At 45.9% G+C, this 24,757-nt stretch overlaps 1 protein-coding gene across 5 annotated transcripts; it reads left to right on the top strand.

The window, feature by feature from the left end:
- On the top strand, positions 1–23,493 carry LOC121572124 (neuralized-like protein 4). Of its 5 annotated transcripts, none has more exons than XM_045214854.1 (30): positions 1–180; positions 6,105–6,308; positions 6,612–6,906; positions 7,040–7,102; positions 7,252–7,667; positions 8,273–8,384; positions 8,570–8,658; positions 8,752–8,824; positions 9,212–9,485; positions 10,078–10,259; positions 10,749–10,834; positions 11,003–11,165; positions 11,385–11,595; positions 11,735–11,811; positions 11,926–12,004; positions 12,204–12,373; positions 12,694–12,822; positions 12,970–13,115; positions 13,794–14,012; positions 14,180–14,278; positions 14,452–14,595; positions 14,940–15,110; positions 15,286–15,444; positions 15,664–15,843; positions 16,460–16,553; positions 16,817–16,924; positions 20,840–20,984; positions 21,283–21,395; positions 21,633–21,816; positions 22,939–23,493. In XM_045214854.1, exons 1-30 carry the CDS (start codon positions 16–18, stop codon positions 23,141–23,143), a joined length of 4,755 nt encoding a protein of 1,584 aa, XP_045070789.1. In that variant the 5' UTR covers positions 1–15; the 3' UTR covers positions 23,144–23,493. The 5 variants fall into 5 exon arrangements, with proteins under 5 accessions (XP_045070789.1, XP_041739986.2, XP_041739985.2 ...); XM_041884052.2 differs by having other exon boundaries at positions 12,204–12,379; XM_041884051.2 differs by having other exon boundaries at positions 11,735–11,826; positions 12,204–12,379.
- The last annotated feature ends 1,264 nt before the right edge of the window (positions 23,494–24,757 follow it).

Raw genomic sequence — 24,757 nt, 5'->3', positions numbered from 1 at the left:
GCCGCCCCAGTGAAGATGGCGGCTGAGCTGCACCCGCGCAGCGGAAAACTGATCGGCCTTTCGAATTCGAACAGAACCGCTCAGCGGAACCAACCAGTCCAAGAATTTAACCACGGGTTGGTTCTAAGCAGAGAGCCGCTGAGGGACCAGGATGTATTCACCGTCCGTATTGACAAGAAGGTAAACAGAGCTGTCACTTTGGGTCGGGGGGGGGAGAGAGATGGGGAATGCGAGGAGAGAGTACATCCCGTGCGAGTGGGACGGGGTCTCTGTTGTCCGCAGTGGTGCTCGTGCCTTATTCAGTCCTGTTTGGGCGTGCGCAGTTTGACAATCAAGCAGTACAGTGTTGATAGGTTTACAAGCTATCGTTTTAGCTATATCCTGTCCAAAATGTACTGCAACACATTTGCATTGGCCCATTGACAACAGAAATTGTTCAACACAATTAACTAGCCAGCTCACATTCATTGATAGTAGTAGCATGGGATGGTGTTCGTGTGGTTAAGTCCATATTATTATACAATATATTTTTTTGCCATACTAGCGAGCTTTTTGTGTGTGGATCGAACCAGCAAGAGCCCCTCTCTGTCAAAACACTGTAACGTTAGCTTTCAACGGCTAACTAGCTATAGCAGCCATATCAATGACCTATTATTACCACGACCAACATTGAGCCAGATAGGTTCACAACAGGATAAACTGCATAGCAACGTTAGATCGTTTAGCTAGCCATGAGTTTGCTTGGTTGAAATGTAAGGTAGCGAGCTACTGTAGCTAGGTAGCTAGAGCTCTAGCTAGCTAGCAGCAGTCACTTGGTTGACAACACAGACAGCAGCATTTTTCAGTTGTTGACGTCCAGCTAGTCACAGAGAACGTCTACCTACAGCTAGAGGAGAGAAGCCAACTGGTTGATTCAAGTTAACCTATCCGTCAGGTAGGCCATATGTCACTACTGTGGTCTTAACTGAGGTCTGCTTTGCCCTTTACCCTTCTTTTGCTTATCAAGACCAGACAATATGGGGTTCTATATCTATGGTGGTGTCCTAGTTGGTGCATGGTCAACTCAAGACTAAAGTTGACAAAAACAACTGACCCTGTGTCAGTGGTTAGGGGGAAACCTCTCCCTACTATGAATAGGCTCCTTCCTGAAAAGCATAGCTGTAGTTTATCTGGATTATTTGGCCTCTTTGTGATACACATTGGCTGCGTTTACACAGGCAGCCTAATTGTGAACTTTTTTCTCTAATTGGTGTTTTGACCAATCAGATTAGCTCTTTTGCCAATCATTTGGCAAAAACTCTGAATTGTGCTGCCTGTGTAAACGCAGCCATTGTGTATCACAAAGAGGCCCAATAATCCAGATAAACTACAGCTATGCTTTTCAGGAAGGAGCCTATTCATAGTAGGGAGAGGTTATTCGAAGTTGACCGACTGACTGATCTACAAATCACCTTGCATCATAAATAACTAACTACTCATTATTATTTGTAGATAAATCAGTCACCATTTACCCACAATATACAGTGAGGGGGAAAATAGTATTTGATCCCCTGCTGATTTTGTACATTTGCCCACTGACAAAGAAATGATCAGTCTATAATTTTAATGGTAGGTTTATTTGAACAGTGAGATACAGAATAACAACAAAAAAATCCAGAAAAACGCATGTCAAAAATGTTATAAATTGATTTGCATTTTAATGAGGGAAATAAGTATTTGACCCCCTCTCAATCAGAAAGATTTCTGGCTCCCAGGTGTCTTTTATACAGGTAACGAGCTGAGATTAGGAGCACACTCTTAAAGGGAGTGCTCCTAATCTCATTTTGTCACCTGTATAAAAGACACCTGTCCACAGAAGCAATCAATGAATCAGATTCCAAACTCTCCACCATGACCAAGACCAAAGAGCTCTCCAAGGATGTCAGGGACAAGATTGTAGACCTACACAAGGCTGGAATGGGCTACAAGAACATTGCCTTGGTGAGAAGCTTGGTGAGAAGGTGACAACAGTTGGTGCGATTATTCACAAATGGAAGAAACACAAAAGACCTGACAATCTTCCTCGGCCTGGGGCTCCATGCAAGAAGGCAGCTGGGGCCATAGTCACCAAGAAAACAATTGGTAACATGCTACGCCGTGAAGGACTGAAATCCTGCAGCGCCCGCAAGGTCCCCCTGCTCAAGAAAGCACATATACAGGCCCGTCTGAAGTTTGCCAACGAACATCTGAATGATTCAGAGGAGAACTGGGTGAAAGTGTTGTGGTCAGATGAGACCAAAATCGAGCTCTTTGGCATCAACTCAACTCGCCGTGTTTGGAGGAGGAGGAATGCTGCCTATGACCCCAAGAACACCATCCCCATCGTCAAACATGGAGGTGGAAACATTATGCTTTGGGGGTGTTTTTCTGCTAAGGGGACAGGACAACTTCACCGCATCAAAGGGACGATGGACGGGGCCATGTACCGTCAAATCTTGGGTGAGAACCTCCTTCCCTCAGCCAGGGCATTGAAAATGGGTCGTGGATGGGTATTCCAGCATGACAATGATCCAAAACACACGGCCAAGGCAACAAAGGAGTGGCTCAAGAAGAAGCACATTAAGGTCCTGGAGTGGCCTAGCCAGTCTCCAGACCTTAATCCCGTAGAAAATCTGTGGAGGGAGCTGAAGGTTCGAGTTACCAAACGTCAGCCTCGAAACCTTAATGACTTGGAGAAGATCTGCAAAGAGGAGTGGGACAAAATCCCTCCTGAGATGTGTGCAAACCTGGTGGCCAACTACAAGAAACGTCTGACCTCTGTGATTGCCAACAAGGGTTTTGCCACCAAGTACTAAGTCATGTTTTGCAGAGGGGTCAAATACTTATTTCCCTCATTAAAATGCAAATCAATTTATAACATTTTTGACATGCGTTTTTCTGGATTTTTGTTGTTGTTATTCTGTCTCTCACTGTTCAAATAAACCTACTATTCAAATTATAGACATAATTTCTTTGTCAGTGGGCAAACTTACAAAATCAGCAGAGGCTCAAATACTTTTTTCCCTCACTGTATCATGGATTTGATGCTCTCCAACACGGCCAACGTTTTGAGCCCTAATTTATCTTTTAAACTGCATGTAGTCCTATGCTAACCGTTAGTTACTGTTGCTGTTATAGGTCTGCCTGCCAATGCAGCATTTAGACTTATCTCTATGCCGACCACAGCACCTAGTTTGCCTGTTATCCATGATTACCGGTCTGCCAGCCTGCTGGCACGTTGGTGCCCCTCACACCTGTGGGTTTTTGGCAGAGGGCACGAGTACTGTCTCCTCGAATGCCATTTTAGCCTAGGAGCCAACTGGGGTAGCACACAGCTCAGTGAACACGTATAGAGGGCTTATTCTTCAACCACTTGTAATGCAACTCTAGAAATCACTAGCTAGCTACATGGATAACAAACTCGCACAACAAGCCTTCACATGAAGAGCATAGCTAACTAGATAGATAGATAACATTAACAACAGATAGGCCTATATCCCTCCCGGCAGTGAGTGACCCAATATGTTTTCTCACTGGCGATAGTTTCACGGCCAGTATCATCACATGTATTGAAGTTATAATGGACCCCTATCCGTAATTGCATGACGGAAATCAATATCTGTGCTGTACAGTCAGTGCAACAAACTTGGCGTTGTTGCTACAGTAATGCTATATATAGACATTGATAGAGCTTGTGTCTTGTCCTGCAATCGGACAACAGGCAAATGCACCAAAACCAAGCTGCTAGATTGATATACAACAGCTTGTTCTGTGTGGAATAGGATGGTGTTGGTAATAGTGACAGTAGCCTATTATGCAGGATGGTAGTTTTGTAAGCAGTAGTGTAGTATCTCTCCCCTGGCTGCTAGTCTTTGTAGTGTGTGTGTCAGAGAGAGATAAGGAGTTGCAGCAGCTTGTATTCACAGATCTGTATTTGTTTTTTCAGTGTTCACGTTTGTTTGCAGATTTGTGTGTATGTGTGCTGGAGAGAGAGAGAGAGAGAGAGATAGATGGATGCAGCTTTTTAGTGTGTGTGTGTATGAGAGAGAGAGGGTCTACATCAGATCTAGAATGATGTGCTTGCAAGGATGAATGCCGTAATGCCAGATGTTGTGATTTTCAGTATCACAAAATGTGTAGGCCAAAGTCACCATTTTGTGGTAATGAAAATCACAACATCTGGCATTACAGCGTTCGTCCTTGCAAGCACATCATTCTAAATCTGAACACCTAGCTAACACACACACACACACACAGCCCTGTAAAACCCCTCTAGATCAGGGCTCTACGCTGACCTTTTTTACAGTTGAAAAATGTAGGCGCACAAAAATAAATTTAGGAGCACTGGTGCACATATGCGAGTAAAATGGTTGCACTTTAGAGCCCTGCGCTAGATTGCATTCATCTGCCTCAGTTTACAGTATATTATTGACTCTTGGTCCATCTTTAACCTAGCTCAACATCTTGTACTCTCTGACCTGCCGCCTTCTGTCCTCGCAATCTGTAGGCCTACTGTGATACATTTATGGACTTGTTTTCATTTGATTGACTTTACTCTGTGTTTGCTTTTTGGTCTTCAAGTCAAATGCGAGTTTGTTGTTCACAGAATGTGCACTTATCAGGAGTTGGCTGTTGATAGATAACATGTAAATAAATGTACTCCATAAATTAAAGGACAAAGGACTCCATAAATTAAAGATTAACAAAAATAATTGTATATATATACACACACACACACACACACAGTGGGGAGAACAAGTATTTGATACACTGCCGATTTCGCAGGTTTTCCTACTTACAAAGCATGTAGAGGTCTGTAATTTTTATCATATTGTATGAAAATCACATTGTATGATTTTTAAGTAATTAATTTGCATTTTATTGCAAGACATAAGTATTTGATACATCAGAAAAGCAGAACTTAATATTTGGTACAGAAACCTTTGTTTGCAATTACAGAGATCATACCTTTCCTGTAGGTCTTGACCAGGTTTGCACACACTGCAGCAGGGATTTTGGCCCACTCCTCCATACAGACCTTCTCCAGATACTTCAGGTTTCGGGGCTGTCGCTGGGCAATACGGACTTTCAGCTACCTCCAAAGATTTTCTATTGGGTTCAGTTGAAGTGTACCTATGATAAAAATTACAGACCTCTACATGCTTTGTAAGTAGGAAAACCTGCAAAATCGGCAGTGTATCAAATACTTGTTCTCCCCACTGTGTGTGTGTGTGTGTGTATATATGTATGTGTATATATATATATATATATGTGTATGTGTGTGTGTATATATATATATACACACACACACACAGTACCAGTCGAAAGTTTGGACACCTACTCATTCAAGGGTTTTTCTTTCTTTTTTACGTGAAAGCGTAGAGTTTCTTCAAGTGTGACTGCACTTGAAGAAACTTTCAAAGTTCTTGAAATGTTCCGTATTGACTGACCAATCATGTCTTAAAGTAATGATGGACTGTAGTTTCTCTTTGCTTATTTGAGCTGTTCTTGCCATAATATGGACTTGGTCTTTTACCAAATAGGGCTATCTTCTGTATCCCCCCCCACCTTGTCACAACACAACTGATTGGCTCAAACGCATTAAGACTGAAATAAATTCCACAAATTAACTTTTAACAAGGCACACCTGCTAATTGAAATGCATTCCAAGTGGCTACCTCATGAAGCTGGTTGAGATAATGCCAAGAGTGTGCAAAGCTGTCATCAAGGCAAAGGGTGGCTATTTGAAGAATCTCAAATATAAAATATATTTTGATTTGTTGAGTACTTTTTTGGTTACTACATGATTCTATACGTGTTATTTCATAGTTTTGATATCTTCACTATTATTCTACAATGTAGAAAATAATAAAAATAAAGAAAAACCCTTGAATGAGTAGGTGTGTCATATATATATATATATATATATATATATATATATATATATATATATATATATATATATATATTTGGATTAAAATTGGAAGGCTATACAATGTATTGTGCCTTACTGACTAGATCTAAAAATGGACAGATAAATAAATAGATGAATGAGTAGCCTAAATAAACTTCACTTCTTGCTGCAGGTGAACTCGTGGAGCGGCTCCGTAGAGATCGGGGTGACTGCTCTGGACCCGTCTTGTCTCGATTTCCCCAGCAGCGCTACTGGTCTGAAGGGAGGCTCCTGGATCGTCTCTGGCTGCTCAGTCCTACGTGACGGCCGCTCCGTCCTAGAGGAGTACGGCCGTGACCTGGACCAGCTGGCCGAGGGCGACCGCGTGGGCATACAGGTAGGTAGGCTAGTGGGTTAGAGAGGCGGACCTGTGGCCGGAAGGTCAACACCGGTTCATGCCCTGGGCCGGGCACTGAATTGGTAACAGGAGGGGTACTGGTCACTGATCCTTGCCGTTGTGCCCTTGAGCAAGGCACTCAACCTCTACAATTGCTCTTCATCCAGGGACGCTGACCCTGTGCCTCTCAACTCTGTGTATGTATTTGGGGAGGTTGAGATTGGTCTTCTGCCTAGCCTATGTCTGTTTCTCTAAAAATGGACAATGAAGTATTGCTATTCTTATTTCTGTTCTACTCTACAGCGGAGCACCCGCGGCGAGCTCCACCTGTGGGTGAATGGGCATGACTGCGGTGCAGCTGCCAGCGGTCTCCCGACGCGCCTCTGGGCGGTGGTGGACCTCTACGGCAAGTGTACGCAAGTGACGGTGGTGAGCTGCGAGCCGCCCTCTTCGATGGAGAGAGATCCGGAGAGGGAGACGGTGGAGGGGCATGAGGAGGTGGTGGTGTGCGGGGTCAGGGAGGTGGACACAGGGGATCTGACGTCAGTGGTGAATCTGGCAGCAGCAGCTAATGGGACAAACGGGACGACAGAGCAAGGTAGGAGTTGTTTATGTATTAAAAGAGAGGGTTTGTTGTGTCATTGTGTGAAAGGTTGTAGAAGGGTAAATAAGGGAAAGACTGACTCCTGTCTCTCTCACTCTTGTTTCGTCTCTTTCCTCCTTTGTCTCAGTGCCGGAGCTCCCTCCTACTCACGACCGACCTGAGTTCCCCAACAACATAGATCCTGAAACGGGTACGAAAATAAAACTCCCAAAAGCTCTACCTGAATCTTTATTACATTTGGTCAATGGTGCAATATTATTGACTGTCCCTCGCCCTCCTTTTCTCTCTCTCTGGTCTCTCTCTCTGGTCTCTCCCTGGTCGTTCTTTTTTTCTGTCTAGTTCTGACGGAGCACCAGCTCTTTGACGTGTTCAACAATGCCATCGTGTCCCTCTACCGCTCAGAGGACGAGGGCGGAGGAGGGCGAGACTTGGGGGGAGGAACGGGGACAGACTCTGGGAATGGAAGTAGAGGGGACAGGGGGAGCAGCAGCGGAGGGGGAGCTGTCAACAGTGACAGCGGGGGCGGGACCGGCAATACCGGAAGCACCAATAACAGCCCTGCAGGAGGGGCGGGACTTGGGGCGGTGACGGGCGGGATGACGACCAATGACGCGCTGCTGTTCCATGAGAAGTGCGGCACGCTGATCAAGCTGAGCAACAACAACAAGACGGCGGAGAGGCGACGGCCACTGGACGAGTTCAACAACGGCGTGGTCATGACCAACCGGCCGCTCCGACACAACGAGATGTTTGAGGTGCGGCCAATCACTGGCTCCGATACTGAGATGTGAATGCTTAGAAGGGGCAGGGGCGGGGTTTAGAGCAAGAGCGAGTTTTTAATAATGTTTGCTAACTCTTAATAATGTTGTCCTTCATAAAGAATACACGCGCTGTCATATTAATGGTAAAACAGATCTATAACTGACACCAGCTGTCATAACTGTTTACGACATGTTTATGACATCTGTTACAACGGCGGGGTCAAGTAAAGTGTCACCATTTTGCTATGACATATCACAACTTAAAGCTACTCCTCTTCATATGATAGAGCTGGAGGCTTCAGATTTAGACAATTAATATTCATAATGCTACTGCCACAGGCTGTGAATAGATTAGTACATTTTCATTTGGATCTGCTGAATTGCAGCTTGATATGAATAATATATTGTAAAATGGAAAATCAGTGAATGTTCTGGAGGATACAGGGTGAGAGAATTCACTAGACACCAAATGGACCGAAGCTGGGAGGGACTGCCTGAACTTGTCCAATAATAAACGCTTACTTATTTTTCAGTCGTTGCAAAACGTTTTGCTACAGTGTGTGCTAATGAATATACGCCCCTGGTTTCTGTTGCCACAGATCCGCATAGATAAGCTGGTGGACAAGTGGTCGGGGTCGATTGAGATCGGCGTGACGACACACAACCCCAACAACCTGGACTACCCTGCCACAATGACAAATCTGCGCTCAGGTACGTAACGCACACACACACACACACAGAACGGCAAGATACATTCTACAAGATTAAACATGTGTGCAGTTTTTTGTAGAATAGATCATGTTACAGAATGTATTAAGTTCATGCAACACTGTGTGTGGGTGTTTGTGCGGATGCCTGTGTGTGTGTGTGTGTGTGTGTGTTTCTTGCCCTCCCAGGTACAATCATGATGAGTGGCTGTGGGATCCTGACTAATGGCAAGGGGACCCGTCGGGAGTACTGTGAATTCAGCCTGGACGAACTGCAGGTCAGTACCAAACACACACACACACACAACCTAACACACACACACACACACACACACACACAACCTAACACCATATGTGTCACTGTCGTCCAGGAAGGGGATCACATAGGCCTGATGCACAAGGCCAGCGGAGCTCTTCACTTCTACATCAATGGCATCGACCAAGGTGAGAGTGACACGCCAGGAGCATCCGTCAATGTAACGAGGGATTGAATGGCTGTAGCGTGGTGTTGGAGAGATAGGTGCTTAGAGCTCGTCGGTTGATATAGTAGTAACCTTGCGGTGACCTAACGACAGACAAATCATGAAGCAAAAATGCATGAAATATTTTATTTAATAAAAATACACATTGTTGAAATGGTTATGTTTTGCATACTTCTTGTAATTTGATGTATTGCTTACCTGATTGTCATGCAGTGGTGATTTTTGCCCCATACAATGTAAAACTCATTGTCGGTTCAAGAAACACGTACAATTGCAAATCATTATCATATTTCATCCAAACATCCAATTCTACCACAACCTCAACTTGATCTCTGACCCTGCCCCCTAGGTGTGGCGTCGGCCCAGACACCTGCCGTGGTCTACGGCGTGGTCGACCTCTACGGCATGGCGGTCAAGGTGACCATCGTCCACAATCACAACCACAGTGACCGGCTGCGTCGCAACAACGCCATAATGCGGGCGCTGTCCCCCGACGTGGGCCGCCCCCGGCACACCCTCTCCCTCACCTCGGACCCTGACACCACCGACCGCCTCCTCTTCCACTCCAACTGTGGGCAAAAGGCGGCCATCATCAGTGAAGGCAGGACAGCTCTTCGCCCTCAGTACGTAACCATGGCCTTGTTCCAAACAATATTATTACCAACTGTCTGTAAGATTCAAATGGTCAGTTTACGGCCGTTTTTGTATATGTAGAAAATGACCAGTCGACTCCGTAGACAGTTTAGGATAAGGATATAATTTGCAACATCAGAAAAACAGATATTTGGTTTCTCTAGAAATAATTATTGATGATGCACTCCTATTACACTCTCACAGGTCAAAAATATAAGCTATTCTTATGTGATGACCTCTGACCCTGCCCCCTAGGCGTGGCAACATCATTACAGTCCAGTACCAACTCAATGTCATCATTACTGTCCCGTGTAGCTCAGTTGGTAGAGCATGGCGCTTGCAATGCCAGGGTTGTGGGTTCGAGTCCCACGGGGGGGCCAGTATGAAAATAAATAAATGTATGTACTCACTAACTGTAAGTCGCTCTGGATAAGAGCGTCTGCTAAAATGACCCCAAAAAGAACTGCTGATGTTAAAGTGCCTTTATAAATAATGACATATATGTAACATACCTTATACAATATATTACTAAAGAGATAAATGTACAAATACATTTGATTGTGTGAATTTTTCATTGGGCAGTGCGACGGACGACTTCAACCACGGCGTGGTCCTGAGCGGCCGCCCACTGCGCTCCAACGAGGTGTTCCAGGTGCGCATCGACAAGATGGTGGACAAGTGGGCGGGCTCCATCGAGATTGGCGTGACCACTCACAACCCCGCCTACCTGCAGCTGCCCTCCACCATGACCAACCTGCGCTCAGGTAATACCAACCAATCAGGTAATACCAACCTCTTACCCCTAGACACCCCAGGTAATACCGACCTCTTACCCCTAGACACCCCAGGTAATACCGACCTCTTACCCCTAGACACCCCAGGTAATACCGACCTCTTACCCCTAGACACCCCAGGTAATACCGACCTCTTACCCCTAGACACCCCAGGTAATACCCGACCTCTTACCCCCTAGACAGCCAAGGTAATACCGACCTCTTACCCCTAGACACCCCAGGTAATACCGACCTCTTACCCCTAGACACCCCAGGTAATACCGACCTCTTACCCCTAGACACCCCAGGTAATACCGACCTCTCTTCTTTTAGGCTAGGTTGAGTTTCCACCTCATACCCTTCCAATCCTTTGAGCAGTGTCTATGGATAGGGGCTTTATTCATCTACTTTTCCATACTCAATGTACAGAATGTTTGGAAAGAGGTATAGATTGGCTGATTGGATGTTGATGTTCCTCAGGGACGTGGATGATGACCGGGAATGGGGTGATGCACAACGGAACCACCATACTGGACGAGTACGGACACAACCTGGACCGACTCAAAGTGAGTGGGAGATGTTCTTTACACTCAGCCTTAATTTATCTAACTCGATCCCCCCCACCCACTTGATCCCTCATTATCAACATATGACACTATCATTCTACTACTTACTGCCTGTTGTGCTTCGCAGTTGTTAGTTTAACACTCCGCTCTCTGTCTCTCTCTCTCCAGGCGGGGGACACGGTGGGCGTGGTGCGTAAGGAGGATGGGAGCCTCCACTTCTTTGTGAACGGGGTGGCACAGGGCCCGGCAGCGTGGAACGTCCCGCCCAGCGTCTACGCCGTGGTGGACCTCTACGGCCAGGCCGCGCAGGCCACCATCATGGACGACATGGGTGAGAGGGATGATGGGGGAGGAAGGGGTGAGAGACAGGAGTGGAGAAGTTAGAGGTTCACAAGAACATTCTAAAGGCTTCTAGTGTGTCACCGATCAAAAAGGTTTTGTATACTGATTACATGGGAATGCATCTGTAGGTAGTATGTGAATTTCCTCATTCAACTAGCTTTGTCTCAACAACCATTCATGACGAACCCCACCTCTCTCCCCTCTCTAGCGGACCTCCCCCCTCTCCCCGAGGACAGCTCGGAGGGCCCCACCGTCATGTCGCCCGGCAGCCCATGCTCGGTCGCCGGGGACAACAGTGCCAACGACCTGCGCTTCCACCAGCTGCACGGCACCAACGCAGTGATCACCAACGGGGGGCGCACCGCCTTCAGACAGAACTGTCGCTCCGAGTTCAACGACGCCATCGTCATCTCCAACAGGTCAGTGTGACGCACACACACCAACGTCATCTCCAACAGGTCAGTGTGACGCGCACACACACCAACGTCATTTCCAACAGGTCAGAATGTACACACACGCATCATTTGTGTGTCCTGACTGTGTCTTGTCCATTGCCAGGTGCCTTCGAGACGGAGAGCTCTTTGAGATAGTCATTCAGAAGATGGTGGACCGTTGGTCGGGGTCAATAGAAGCAGGTAAGATAATGGCAGGTAAGGTGTTTTTATTTCATCCCCCTCTACCTTCTCACACAGCCCTATCCACGCTCACAGCAGAGGGGTGATATGTTTGTGTGTGTGTGTTCTATCCAGGTGTGACTGCCATCAGGCCAGAAGAGCTGGAGTTTCCTAACACTATGACTGATATAGATTACGACACCTGGATGCTTAGGTAAGGGTTTATGTTTGTTCGTGTTCAAACTCGGGTCTCCTGCTCGCCTGTTTTAGCCCACTGAGCTAAAGCCTATTCGCTCAGGGAGCTAAGGAAAGTTTTCAGGTCTGTTCGGACATGCGCGCGTCACCTAGCGGTCTTTGTTGCGCCTGAAGAAACAGTGTAATTCTAACTTTTTATCTCTCCTCTGCCACCCCAGTGGCACGGCCATCATGCAGGACGGCAACACCATGCGTAACAACTACGGCTGTGACCTGGACTCTCTGACCACGGGCAGTAGGATCGGCATGATGCGCTCGGCCACCGGCGACCTCCATTACTACATCAACGGGGTGGACCAGGGTGTGGCCTGCACCGGGCTGCCGCCAGGTAAAGGTGAATGGAACCAGTTATCATGCACACCTTATCACGACCCCATATATGGGCTAGGGGTCTGGGGGGAAGAAAAGCTCATGAATTGATTGAAATGGAATTGATAGTGTTTACTATGCACTTTTTAGTTAGCTGCTACAAGCGTCTCTGAATAAATACACATAGCAGCTCTTTTGTGCTAAAATATCAATGCTATTTTGTTTAATATTTTAATTTTAATTTATCAATGTTCGTCTCATTAAGATTAAATATCTTGGTCAAGGGAGACTTTCCAAAAATGGTGAATCCCTCTCTCCCTCCCTCCTTCCCTCCGTTAGAGGTGTATGCGGTGATAGACCTTTATGGTCAGTGTGTTCAGGTGTCCATCACCAGTTCCTCTGGCCCTCTGGACAACAGTCTGTGTACCAGCAACATAACAGAGAAGAGCTTCCCCATACACTCACCAGGTAACCACCATGGACATGTGTGTTTTCTCTCCGGTTCTGGATTTAAATAAGTTGTTAAACGACAGACAGTAAATAAACTGACTCGCATCTCCTTTTTCCCTGTGCGTGTGTCTCTCTCTGTACATACGTGTGTGTGTGTGTGTGTAGTGGCAAGCGTGGCACACCGGCTCCATAGTAAACATGGTAAGAACGTGGTTCTGCTGGGAGAGGGCTGCCAGGCCGTCCGGGTTGGAGGATACGCTCACGGCATCGTCTTCAGCGCCAAGGAACTGAAAACAGACGAACTGTTCGAGGTGAGCCAGGGTAGAGGGAAGACAATGGAGAGATAGTCAAGGTGTGAAAGTAGAGTTGAAGGGTACGAGCTGGGGTGGAGTTTAGCATAGTTTATTTTCTACTGCTCTTATACAGTGAGGGGAAAAAAGTATTGAACCCCTGCTGATTTTGTACGTTTGCCCACTGACAAAGACATGATCAGTCTATAATTTTAATGGTAGGTTTATTTGAACAGTGAGAGACAGAATAACAACAAAAATATCCAGAAAAACGCATGTCAAAAATGTTATAAATTGATTTCGATTTTAATTAGGGAAATAAGTATTTGACCCCCTCTCAATCAGAAACATTTCTGTCTCCCAGGTGTCTTTTATACAGGTAACGAGCTGAGATTAGGAGCACACTCTTAAAGGGAGTGCTCCTAATCTCAGTTTGTTACCTGTATAAAAGACACCTGTCCACAGAAGCAATCAATCAATCAGATTCCAATTATTCCAAATTATAGACTGATCAGCAGGGGATCAAATACTTTTTCCCCTCACTGTAGGTCATTAGAATTGAGGAATTGTAAATTGTATTATTTCCATCCAGAAAAACAAACAAATGCTTAATCAATCCATTTTACCATTGCTAGTACTTGGTTTGTTGTCAATCTACTCATCCACTTCTTCCTTTCCCACCACCCCCCCCATCCCCAGGTGAAGATAGACGAGGTAGATAACCAGTGGTCTGGTTCCCTCCACATGGGTCTGACCAGCCTGGCCCCCCCAGAGCTGCCCTCCTGCCCTATGTCGGGCCTGTCCCCCTCCCTCACACAGCTCCGCACCAAGGTCACCTGGCTGCTAGTGGGGTCAGAGGTCAGACGCAACGGGGTCCTCCAAAGACAGAACTACGGGGCATCCCTGGACAGACTGATGGTGAGAGAAGGGAAGAAAGAAATATAGGGGGAAGGAGAGGGGGGAGAGGGAACAACGTCATTATTATACTCCAATAGTCTCTAGAAAAATGAGTGCATTTGGAACAGATTGAAGGATTGAGATGAATACAGAAATAGGATGGATACTGAGGTGGATTCTGTGTCTAGGTGGGGAACCGCGTGGGGGTGAAGAGATGCAGTGATGACACCATGCACGTCCTCATCGACGGCGAGGACATGGGACCAGCTGCTACCGCTGTGGCCAAGGTGCACACACACAAACACACACGCACACACGGATGTGTGAGTATGTTCAATTAACACACATACAAACACTTAATGAACGTACAAACTGTTCTCTCATCCATACGTCATATGTGTTCAATTCTCACACACACCACACCACCCCACTAACCCCCATCTCTCTCCCCTCCCTGTAGAACGTCTATGCGGTACTGGACCTGTATGGTCGTGTGACGGCTGTGTCCATTGTTAGTTCCTCAGTGCTGGGGGACGCAGAGAGCATCAAGGCCCCCTCCCTCTCCTCAGACAGCTGCAGCGATGGAGAGGAGGACAGCACGCCGGTGAGACACACACAGAGAGGGATGTAGTGGGATGGGAGGGGATAGGAGACCTAGGGAGATGGGAAGGCGGGGCAGATGGACAGCATGCTTTTGCCTGGACCTTCAGAGTGAAACAAGCTTGACAGCTATCTAACGTTAGACTAATGTGTCTTCTAAAGTAAGAACATTTGTACATTTTTATTTTGTAGCTTTTTTTCATGCAAATATCTTTAAGTACAGTAGGAAGCCTACAATTGCTCCACAGGTGGTTTAAGATTTGCACAAATTGAGCAACAGAAGTAAACAATAGTTTGTTGATCTCTCTCTCTCTCTCTCTTCCTCCCCTCCATCTATCCATCCATCAGGTTGAGCGCACTAAGCCAGCCCTGGTGCCCAACACCGCCATGGCCTTCCTGGAGAACCATGGGAAGAACATCCAGCTGTCCAATCAGAACTTGACGGCCGCCCGTGTCTCCAGCTACAACCAGGGCCTCCTGGTCACAGCACAACCCCTGCCCAGACAACATCTGTTCCAGGTAGCTACACTGTAGTGTGTGTGTGTGTGTGTGTGTGTGTGTGTGTGTGTGTGTGTGTGTGTGGTCTGGATTTTTTGATTGGGGCAGCGTCGTTGTTTAGGGACACATTATATATTATAGTGCGTTCTGTCACCATTGTTTGTGACTGACAGTCCGACTGTCTCTGTTGCCATAGTTTCAGATCGACCGCCTGAACCCGTCGTGGACGTCGTCCCTGTCGCTAGGGGTGATAGGCCACTCCCCCGACCGCCTCAACTTTCCCTCCACGGCGTGCTGTCTGAAACGCTCTGCCTGGCTGCTGCAGAGAGACTCTGTCTTCCACAACTCACTCAAGGTACTGGACACACACACACACAGCACCCTTCACAACTCACTTTACTTGGCTTTTGAGAACTTTTGTCATTTTAAATGAACAACCTGATTGATTTTTTTGATTGATTAATCCTCTTTTTCCCTTCCCTTCTTCCTTCCATCATTCCCTCCCCCTCTTTCCTCCATCACTCCCTCCCCCTCTTCCCTGCATCACTCCCTCCCCCTCTTTCCTCCATCCCAGATCTGTGAGAACTATGGTCCTAACCTGGACACATGTCCAGAGGGTACAGTATTGGGTCTACTAGTGGATGGGAACAGCTGTCTGCACCTCCATGTGAACGGGATGGACCAGGGGGTAGCAGCCCAGGACATCCCCACCCCCTGCTACCCCCTCATAGACCTCTACGGGCAGTGTGAACAGGTACGTCTGTCATCCTCCCCCCAAAACAGTCAGAACTCTGAATCTAACCCCTCTTAAAAGAGGTTGAGGGAAGTTAAAGTTCTACTTGCTTAGTGTAGCCACTGATATAACCCCCGGTAAAGCAGTTAACACCATTTTAATAATGATTAACAGCCTCAGTGGAAAACTAAACCGCCACCCAGGCTATCCCTCTGCACTTTTTACTTCTACACAAACAGTGTGCTTCCCAAATGGCTCCCTATATAGTGCACTACTTTTTATCAGAGCCCTATGGCCCCTGGTCAAAAGTAGTGCACTATAAAGTGAATAGGGTGCCATTTGAGACCCAGTCCTACTCAGATCCCCTTTTAGATCAGTAGCTAGAAACCCTAATCTGCTAGTCTGTTGCTCTATGACCTCTAATCCTGAAATACATCCACCTGGCCAAAGTCATAATCCCAATCTCATTTAGACACTCCGTCCTCAGTAGGTCTGTAACTCTGTAATCCCAGCCCTCCCGTCAGGCCGGGTTTAATAATCTGTCTCCCAGCCTGGCCCTGTACAATGTAATCTGTTGTCACACTTCCTGGGGGCCGAGGGAAGTCAAGTCAGTGACACCCTCTGATGTCGTTGGCAGGTTACAATAGTGACTAACAACGTGCCAACCATGGGAGGGGAGAGCGGCGAGGCGCGTTGCCAAGGCGACATGGAGAAGGCGGACATGGTTGATGGTGAGAGGATGATGATGTCAACTCAAAACAGGCATTTTACAGTTGATGATGATGATGATCAATGTCTTTCATATTGTTGTTGTGTTAAGTTATTTTCATGTATTCTATAGATGCAAAGTTTACCAAATTATTGTCCATGTTGGCATCAAATGTTCTTTGACAGTAAAACATTTTGAATTCAAAGTAATATCAAACTCTGTGTACAACATCTTTGACTGGCCTCAACCGGTGCTACCCTTTGACCTTTGCTATCTGAACTCCAGGGATCAAAGAGAGTGTGTGCTGGACGCCCCCTCCAGATGTCAACCCCAACAAGACCTGTGAGTACCAGGCCCTGTGCTCGCGCTTCAAGGACCTGCTCACGCTGCCAGGTGAGTACCACACACAGTAAAAAAATAAATAATAATTGCTTTTTGCCTGAGTAACCTCCAGTGGCAGAGCATTCCATTATTACATGGCTCTATACATAACTGAGCGACGCATTCAATCTGTTTTTGTTTTGGGTACAGTGAAGAAACCCATAGTGGTGTGTCTGGTGGGGTATGTCTGTTTGAAATGTATGCAAATAGATTATACAAGTGGTTAGGCATTTTCTACACACAAATGTTTCTTAAGAAGACTAGAAGAGAAGTAGTCAATTTCTCCTCAACCATGAAAGACTATCATGCATGTTGTTGATGTTAGTTCTGTGTGTGAGTTAAGGGCAAGGCGTGCTGCTTTGTTTTGAGCCAGCTACAGTTTTGCTAGGTCTTTCTTTGCTGCACCTGACCATATTAGCAGACAGTAATCAACATGGGACAACATCAGAGCCTGAAAATCTAGTACAGTTGATCTTTGTGTCAAAAACACAGAACATATCTTTATAACAGACACACTACATGACCAAAAGTATGTGGACACCTGCTTGTCAAACATCTCAGTCCAAAGTCATGGGTATTAATATGGAGTTGGATCAGTGCCCTCCACTCTTCTGGGAAGGCTTTCCACTAGATGTTGGAACATTGCTGCAGGGACTTTCCATCCAGCCACAAGAGCATTAGTGAGGTCGGGCACTGATGTTGGGCGATTAGGCCTGGCTCGCAGTCAGCGTTCCAATCCAGGTCAGGGCTTTGTGCAGGCCAGTCAAGTTCTTCCACACCGATCTCGACAAACCATTTCTGCATGGACCTCGCTTTGTGCACGGGGGCATTGTCATGCTGAAACAGGAAAGGGCTTCCCCAAACTGTTGCCACAAAGTTGGAATCACAGAATCGTCTAGAATGTCATTGTATGCTGTAGCGTTAAGATTTCCCTTCACTGGAAAAAAAAGGGTCCTAGCCCAAACCATAAACAGCCCCAGACCATTATTCCTCCTCCACCAAACGTTGAGTTGGCACTATGCCTTTGGGCCGGTAGCGTTCTCCTGGCAACCGCCAAACCCAGATTCGTCCATCGGACTGCCAGATGGTGAAGCATGATTCATCACTCCAGAGAACACGTTTCCACTGCTCCAGAGTCCAATGGCGGCGAGCTTTACACCACTCCAGCCAACTCTTGGCATTGCGCATGGTGATCTTGGGCTTGTGTGCGGCTGCTCAGCCATGGAAACACATTTCATGAAGCTCCCGACGAACAGTTATTGTGCTGACATTACTTCCAGAGGCAGTTTGAAACTCTGTAGTGAGTGTTGCAACCGAGGACAGACGTTCTGTGAGCTTGTGTGGCCTACCACTTCGCGGCTGAGCCGTTGTTGCTCGTAGACGTTTGCACTTCACAATAACAGCACTTACAGTTGACTGGGGCAGCTCTAGCAGGGCAGAAATATGACTAACTCACTTGTTGGAAATGTGGCATGCTATGACGGTGCCACGTTGAAAGTCACTGAGCTCTTCAGTAAGGAGATTGCATGGCTGTGTGCATGATTTTATACACCTGTCAGCAACGGGTGTGGCTGAATTAGCCGAATCCACTCATTTGAAGGGGTGTCCACATACTTTTGTGTTTATAGTGTACCTCTCCCCATCGTCACAACAACTTTGTTAATATGACTTGACCATGATAACTGACCATCCAGTGTTACTTCTAGGAGTTCAGCTTGTTCAATGGTCACGCCCTTTATGCACAACTCCATTTGAGGTTTAGGTATAAGAGAATGCTTTGAACCTAATGCAATGCTTTTGGTTTTAGATGTATTTAAGACCAGTTTATTGTTAATTACCCATTCTGACACTGACTGTAACACCTTGCTAAGAGTCTGTGAGCTCACTGGGTGTAGGTGCTGATGTGTAGTGTGCAATCATCAGCATACATAGTCATTTTAGCTTCTTGTAAGACAAGTGGCAAATCATTTGTAAAAATAGATAACAGTAATGGCCCAAGGCAACTGCCCTGAGGGATACCGCACTGTAAACATCTGACGTTAGAGAAGCTTCCATTGAAGGGCACTCTCTGGGTTCTATTGGATAAGTAACTCTCCAATCGTATGATATAAAGCCATAACAACTTAGTTTTTTCAATAACATCAAAGGCTGCACTAAAATCTAATACAGCTCCAGCTATCATCTTATTATCCACTTATTTAAGCCAATCATCAGTCATCGGAGTCCGTGCAGTACAAGTTTACAGCCTTTCTCTAGATGCATGCTGAAAGTCAGTAGGTAACTTGTTCTTTGAAAAATAGCGTTGTATTTGTTCAAACACAATTTTCTCCATCACTTTACTAAGAACAGGCAGCAAACTGATTGGTTGGCTGTTAGCGCCAGCAAAGGATGCTTTACAATTTTTAGGTAGTGAAATTACCGTGAGCTTCCTTCTATGCCTGTGGACACAAACACTCCTTTAGGCTTTGGTTAAAGACATGGCAAATAGGGGTGCCAATAGTCTGCTACCATTCTCAATAGTTTCCCGTCTAGGTTGTCAATAGAGCCCCACAGTGGAGGTGTCATAATACCCATAAAACCTAGAGGTCAAGCAGGGAAATGGTTCCAATCATTTTTACCAATTTTAGAAACACTTAAAATAAGGGCTGTGTTTCGTGCAGGCTTACCCTGGCGTGACGTTTTGATAACCATGTAAATCTCTCTTGGACAAGGTGACTTTTATCAAGATATTCGGCTCTATTTACTCTCAGATTTGAAAATGCTAATTAGCATCAAAGTAGACATCATGCAAGACTACAAATCCCTACAAGCTCCTGCATGTCATCTCTAGCAGAAACCTTTGCTAACAGGTATCGTGTCAATTTAAAACTTGCACAAGAGAGTTTACAGAATTGTCCATTTTAAAGACATTTAGAAAATGTATTAATTACTAAGTTGAGTTAACATTAGATAGTTACTTTTGATTGATTCGGCAGTCTTGTCCCGATCATCATGGCATTTGTAGTTCTTTATAATAGCCACATTAGCAGCTAATTAGCATGTAATTTTGGGGGGATAAATACAGGCAAATATATTGATAAAAGTCACCTTGTCCTAGAGAGATTTACACGGTTATCAAAACGTCACGTCAGGGTAAGCCTACACAAAACACAGCCCTTATTTTAAGTGGTTCTACAATCCCCTATGGGAAAAATGAATGGTGGAAAAACTATTGGAACCATTTCCTTGTTTGACCGTTAGGTTTTATGGGTCTTATGACTCATGCTGTGGTACTCTACCTGGTGGCTTATCATTCTTGACACAAACTTGACCAAATTCAAATAGCAATCCTTCTCTTTCATTATTAGATCTTCAATCCACATGTCATTTCACTTCTGTTTGTCCACTTTAGCATAACTAGAGCACTCTCTGGGTTCTATTGGGTAAGTAACTCTCCAATTGTGTGATGGCAGGTGACGTAAAGCCATAAGTTAGTTTTTTCAGTAACAAATGATGATCTATAACTTCAAAGGCTGCACTAAAATCTAACAATACAGATTTTAGGAATTGGATAATAATAATTTAAAACCATTTAATAATTGGATAATTATATTTCTGATAATAACAAAGAAGGAATGAATGGTTTTTGAGCAGATTATATTCAGCAGATGCCTTATCTGGTTGAGCTCGGCTGCAGCAGGGTGCTCTATTCTTCGTGCCACTTCTGCATACTGTAGCTGTCTTGCTGGACTGTTGGTCTCAATGGTGGAGGGGGGTGCTGTCCTGTCAGCATGGGGGGTAGTGGCGTCGGGGGGGCATGTTATCCAGTTGAGTATCCTTGGCTCAGTCATAACTCTTCTCTATCTTTGTTGTTCTCTCTCCCTCTCCCCCCCCCGCTCTTTCTCTATCTCCTTCTCTCTCCCCCCTCCCCCTATCCATCTCTCTCAGATGGTTACTTCAACGAGGATGCCAAGTATAACCTGTGTTACTGTGAGTCGTGCCACAAGCTGCGGGGGGACGAGGCCTACTACAAGAGAGGGGAGCCCCTCCGGGACTACGCCCTGCCCTTTGGCTGGTGCTGCTTCGCTCTGAGGTCAGAGGTCGCAAAAAGCCAATCAAGTGGACTGCAAAAACTGTCTTCAACCAATTACGTTAGATCAGTCACAGTGCTATTCATGTCCACTGAATTAGTTTAATCTAGTTCAATTAACTAATTCATTAATTGATTAATAGATCTTATCTATTCTCACCTTGGCAAAAGATAAGGGAAGAATGTGAATAGAAATAGTATACAGTTTAAACTTTGAGAACTGGCTTTGGGAATCAATGTCCTGGGACACAGGTAGAAGGGTTATCTAACCATTTTGTGTGCGTGTTCTCCCTCCCTATAGGATCAAGCCCCACTGCGAGGTGTCTAATGCGTTTAAGAAGTGGCACATAGCCTACCACGGCACCAGTGTAGGGGCTCTGAGACGCACCCTGGACCATGCTCAGCTGCTCTCTGGTACAACACAGCATTTTGTTTCCTTATCCACTTTTTTGGACCCAAAAAAGATTGTGAATTGACCACTGGTCACCTTATTTTGATGAGCATATCACCTCAAGGTGTTGTTTCTCTCCGAAAGCAATAAGCAGATGTCTAGCCTTTTTAAACTTATGGTTGATTTCCAGAACAATTTCTATAATCAAGAATCATGATGGTGTTGTAAATTAACTAACCCATGTTGTCTTGGTGTTGCAGGGACGTCGTCCATCTTCTCTGTGTCTCCGGTAAAGATGGAGGGTCCTAATGGCTACAGTGAGCCAGAGGAGAACAGCAACAGCCTCCCCGACAGGGAACGAGACAGGGACAGGGAGGTGCCCCGGGTACAGTTGTCCCCCACCATGCGCTACTCCGGACTGGAGATGTTCGCCCCTAAAGTGCAGTATGTGTCATCACAACAAGGAGAATATTCTATTTTATTTCCTGTCTTTACCTTGATTTCTCTATCGTTGTCTCTCTCATGCTCTTACCTTTTTATCTGCCTTTTGCTCTTATTCAAATTGAAGTATACACCCAGTGGCCAGTCTATTTTGGGTACACCACCCTGTTCACAAAAGTGTTTAGCGCCTAAAGACAGTGAGTCACGTGGCCGTGGCTTGCTATATAAAGCAGGCAGACAGGCATCAAGGCATTCAGTTACTGTTCGATTGAACGTTAGAATGGGCAAAACGAGTGATCGAAGCGTCTTTGAGCGTGGTATGATCGTCGGTGACAGGTGCACTGGTTCCAGTATCTCAGAAACAGCCGGCCTCCTGGGATTTTCACGCACGACAATCTACGGATTCCCGAGAATGGTGCAAAAAACATCCAGTCGGTGGCAGTCCTGTGGGCGAAAACAGCTGGTTGATGAGAGGTCGAAGGAGAATGGTAAGAATCGTGCAAGCTAACAGGCGGGCCACAATGGCACAGTACAATATTGGTGTGCAGAACGGCATCTCGGAACACACAACTCGTCGTTCCTTGTCACAGATGGGCTCTTGCAGCAGACAACCTCACCGGGTTCCACTCCTATCAGCTAAAATCAAGAAGAAGTGGCTCTGGTGGGCACGCGATCACCAACACTGGACAACTGAGGAGTGGAAAAACAGGGCCTGGTCCGACGAATCCTGGTTCCTGTTGCGTCATGCTGATGGCAGAGTCAGGATTTGGCTTAAGCAGCCATGAGTCCATGGCCCCATCCTGCCTGGTGTCAATGGTACAGGCTGGTGATGTAATGGTGTGGGGAATGGGTTTGTGGCACACTTTAGGTCACTTGATACCAATTGAGCAATGTTTCCATGCCCCGAGAATTCAGGCTGTTCTGGAGGCAAAGGGGGGTCTGACCCGGTACTAGATGGGTGTACCTAATAAACTGGCCACTGGGTGTATACTGTATACCATGAAATTATTATGCTGTCTTGGTCTCCTCTGCCTTTTTCTTGCTTTTGTTCTCGCTCTTTCACTCTTTCTTTCATTCTTATTCTCATAACTCCTGCTCTCCTCACTCTCCACTCTATCCCTCCAGATTCCGGGACCCTCGTTCTCACTGCTGTCACCAGGCCCAGGTGGGTTTCCAGGTGTGTGTGCGGCCGGGCTCCTACAAGGTGGGGCCCCAGAAACTTGGGGCCAGCGAGCCCCTTGACCCCCGCTTTAGCAACACAGAGATCGAGTGGATCACCAAGGAGCAGGGGGGCACCCTCCTCTATGGCCTGCTCATACGGGTGGAGTGAGGGAGGGATGAACGGCGGTATGGATAGAGTAGAGATAAGGGAGCTTCTCTATCCCAGCGGTGCCTCCAAAACCTCTACTCCATCAACCAAATTCCAGACTTTGAGACTCTTTGGAATTTGGGGAATTTCTCTCCTGTTGCTGGGGGGGGATTGTTGACATTGACAATTCAGCATTATTTTAGTTTATTTTGGACAAATACATTTTTGTTTGTTTTGGAATAATTTTAACAGGATGGGGCTTTGGTGGATTCAGAGAAGAACAACAAGACTGACGCTGCCTGCACTTTATGTTTTGGACACTTTGTGGGCGATTTAAAAAAAAAAAAAATAGAAAAAAAAAAGTTTGGAAAGATCAACTTCTCATTCATAATACGACACTCGTTTTTGGTCACCGCAATTTTTATTTTAGCACTGTTATTGTCCTCCCCCCTCTCGCTCTTATTCCCTCCTTCCTCTTATTTTGGTTTTCAAGTACAGGGGGATGGTTCTCCTCAGTTCTCAAGGCGGAGTGCACAACCGGAACCGGACACGTTGCGTTCCAAGACTAGAACCGTTCTTTAAACCCCCTCGCAACGGCGACCGCCACCCGCCATCGCCTGCTGCGCAGAACGGTCACTGACTATTGGACTTTATAAACTAAAGACTTAACCGCGTGTCAATGGAGGGAAAAAAAGTGATGGATCAAACAATGACCCAAAAGAAGAACGGAAGAAAAAGACTGGAAAAGAACCCTGAACAGGAGAAGGACCTGAGAGCACCTGTACAGGTTTTAGAGGGAGGAACCCCCAAAAAACAGGAGAAAAATGTTTCCAGGTGTAACGCTAACCACTGTCTACATGTATGCGTACGTCTGTCTCTGTGTGTAAGACTCCTGCTCTCCATCTCTCTCCTCTCTACTCACGACTGTCCTATTTTTTTCTTCTTCGTCAGTGGAAAGAACTTCCCTAACACAAGGGCACTTTCTCCTTCCCATGTTGCAGAGTATAGATATATAGACTGTTTATTATGGGATAAAAGGAGTCTATTCTATACATTACATTTCTATCTGTATAACCGTCAACACTATCTGCATCTTTGAATAGTGTGAAGTGGCTTCCTCTCCTGAGTCCTCGTCTCCTTTCCTTCATCTGCACTGATCTGAAGGAAAGGAGCAGACAGATCATGATTCTGTACCAGATAGAACTATGTTATGAAGAACAAACATGCCTATCTGAACTTTACACAATGTTGTGGCCTGCTGAACGTGCCCGTTTTCACACGTCGTCGTTTACACTAGAGTTACGTTCAAGTCTTTAGAGATTGCAACGTATCTGTCCCATTATGGCGTCGGTGAGCACACGGGCAGCGCCATTGAGGCCATCTCCATTTTGCAGTCATGGAATGTTTTCTCACGAGTATAATTAATTGGCTGATCCCTCCTGATGACCTGGATGGAGTTACAGTGGGGAGAACAAGTATTTGATACACTGCCGATTTTGCAGGTTTTCCTACTTACAAAGCATGTAGAGGTCTGTCATTCTTATCATAGGTACACTTCAACTGTGAGAGATGGAATCTAAAACAAAAATCCAGAAAATCACATTGTATGATTTTTAAGTAATTCATTTGCATTTT

This window comes from Coregonus clupeaformis, unplaced genomic scaffold (assembly GCF_020615455.1).
Source record: "Coregonus clupeaformis isolate EN_2021a unplaced genomic scaffold, ASM2061545v1 scaf0327, whole genome shotgun sequence".
In the NCBI taxonomy this organism is placed as follows: Eukaryota; Metazoa; Chordata; class Actinopteri; order Salmoniformes; family Salmonidae; genus Coregonus; species Coregonus clupeaformis.
This window is presented reverse-complemented; position numbering and strand designations above follow the sequence as displayed.

What these genes read in the sequence shown, in the direction of transcription:
- LOC121572124 (XM_041884049.2), top strand. Translation starts at nt 16, where the DNA reads ATGGCGGCTGAGCTGCACCCGCGCAGCGGAAAACTGATCGGCCTTTCG. An exon ending in CCGTCCGTATTGACAAGAAG is followed by an intron (nt 181 to 6,104) that starts GTAAACAGAGCT and finishes TTCTTGCTGCAG; the next exon opens with GTGAACTCGTGGAGCGGCTC. An exon ending in AAACAGACGAACTGTTCGAG is followed by an intron (nt 13,116 to 13,793) that starts GTGAGCCAGGGT and finishes CCCCATCCCCAG; the next exon opens with GTGAAGATAGACGAGGTAGA.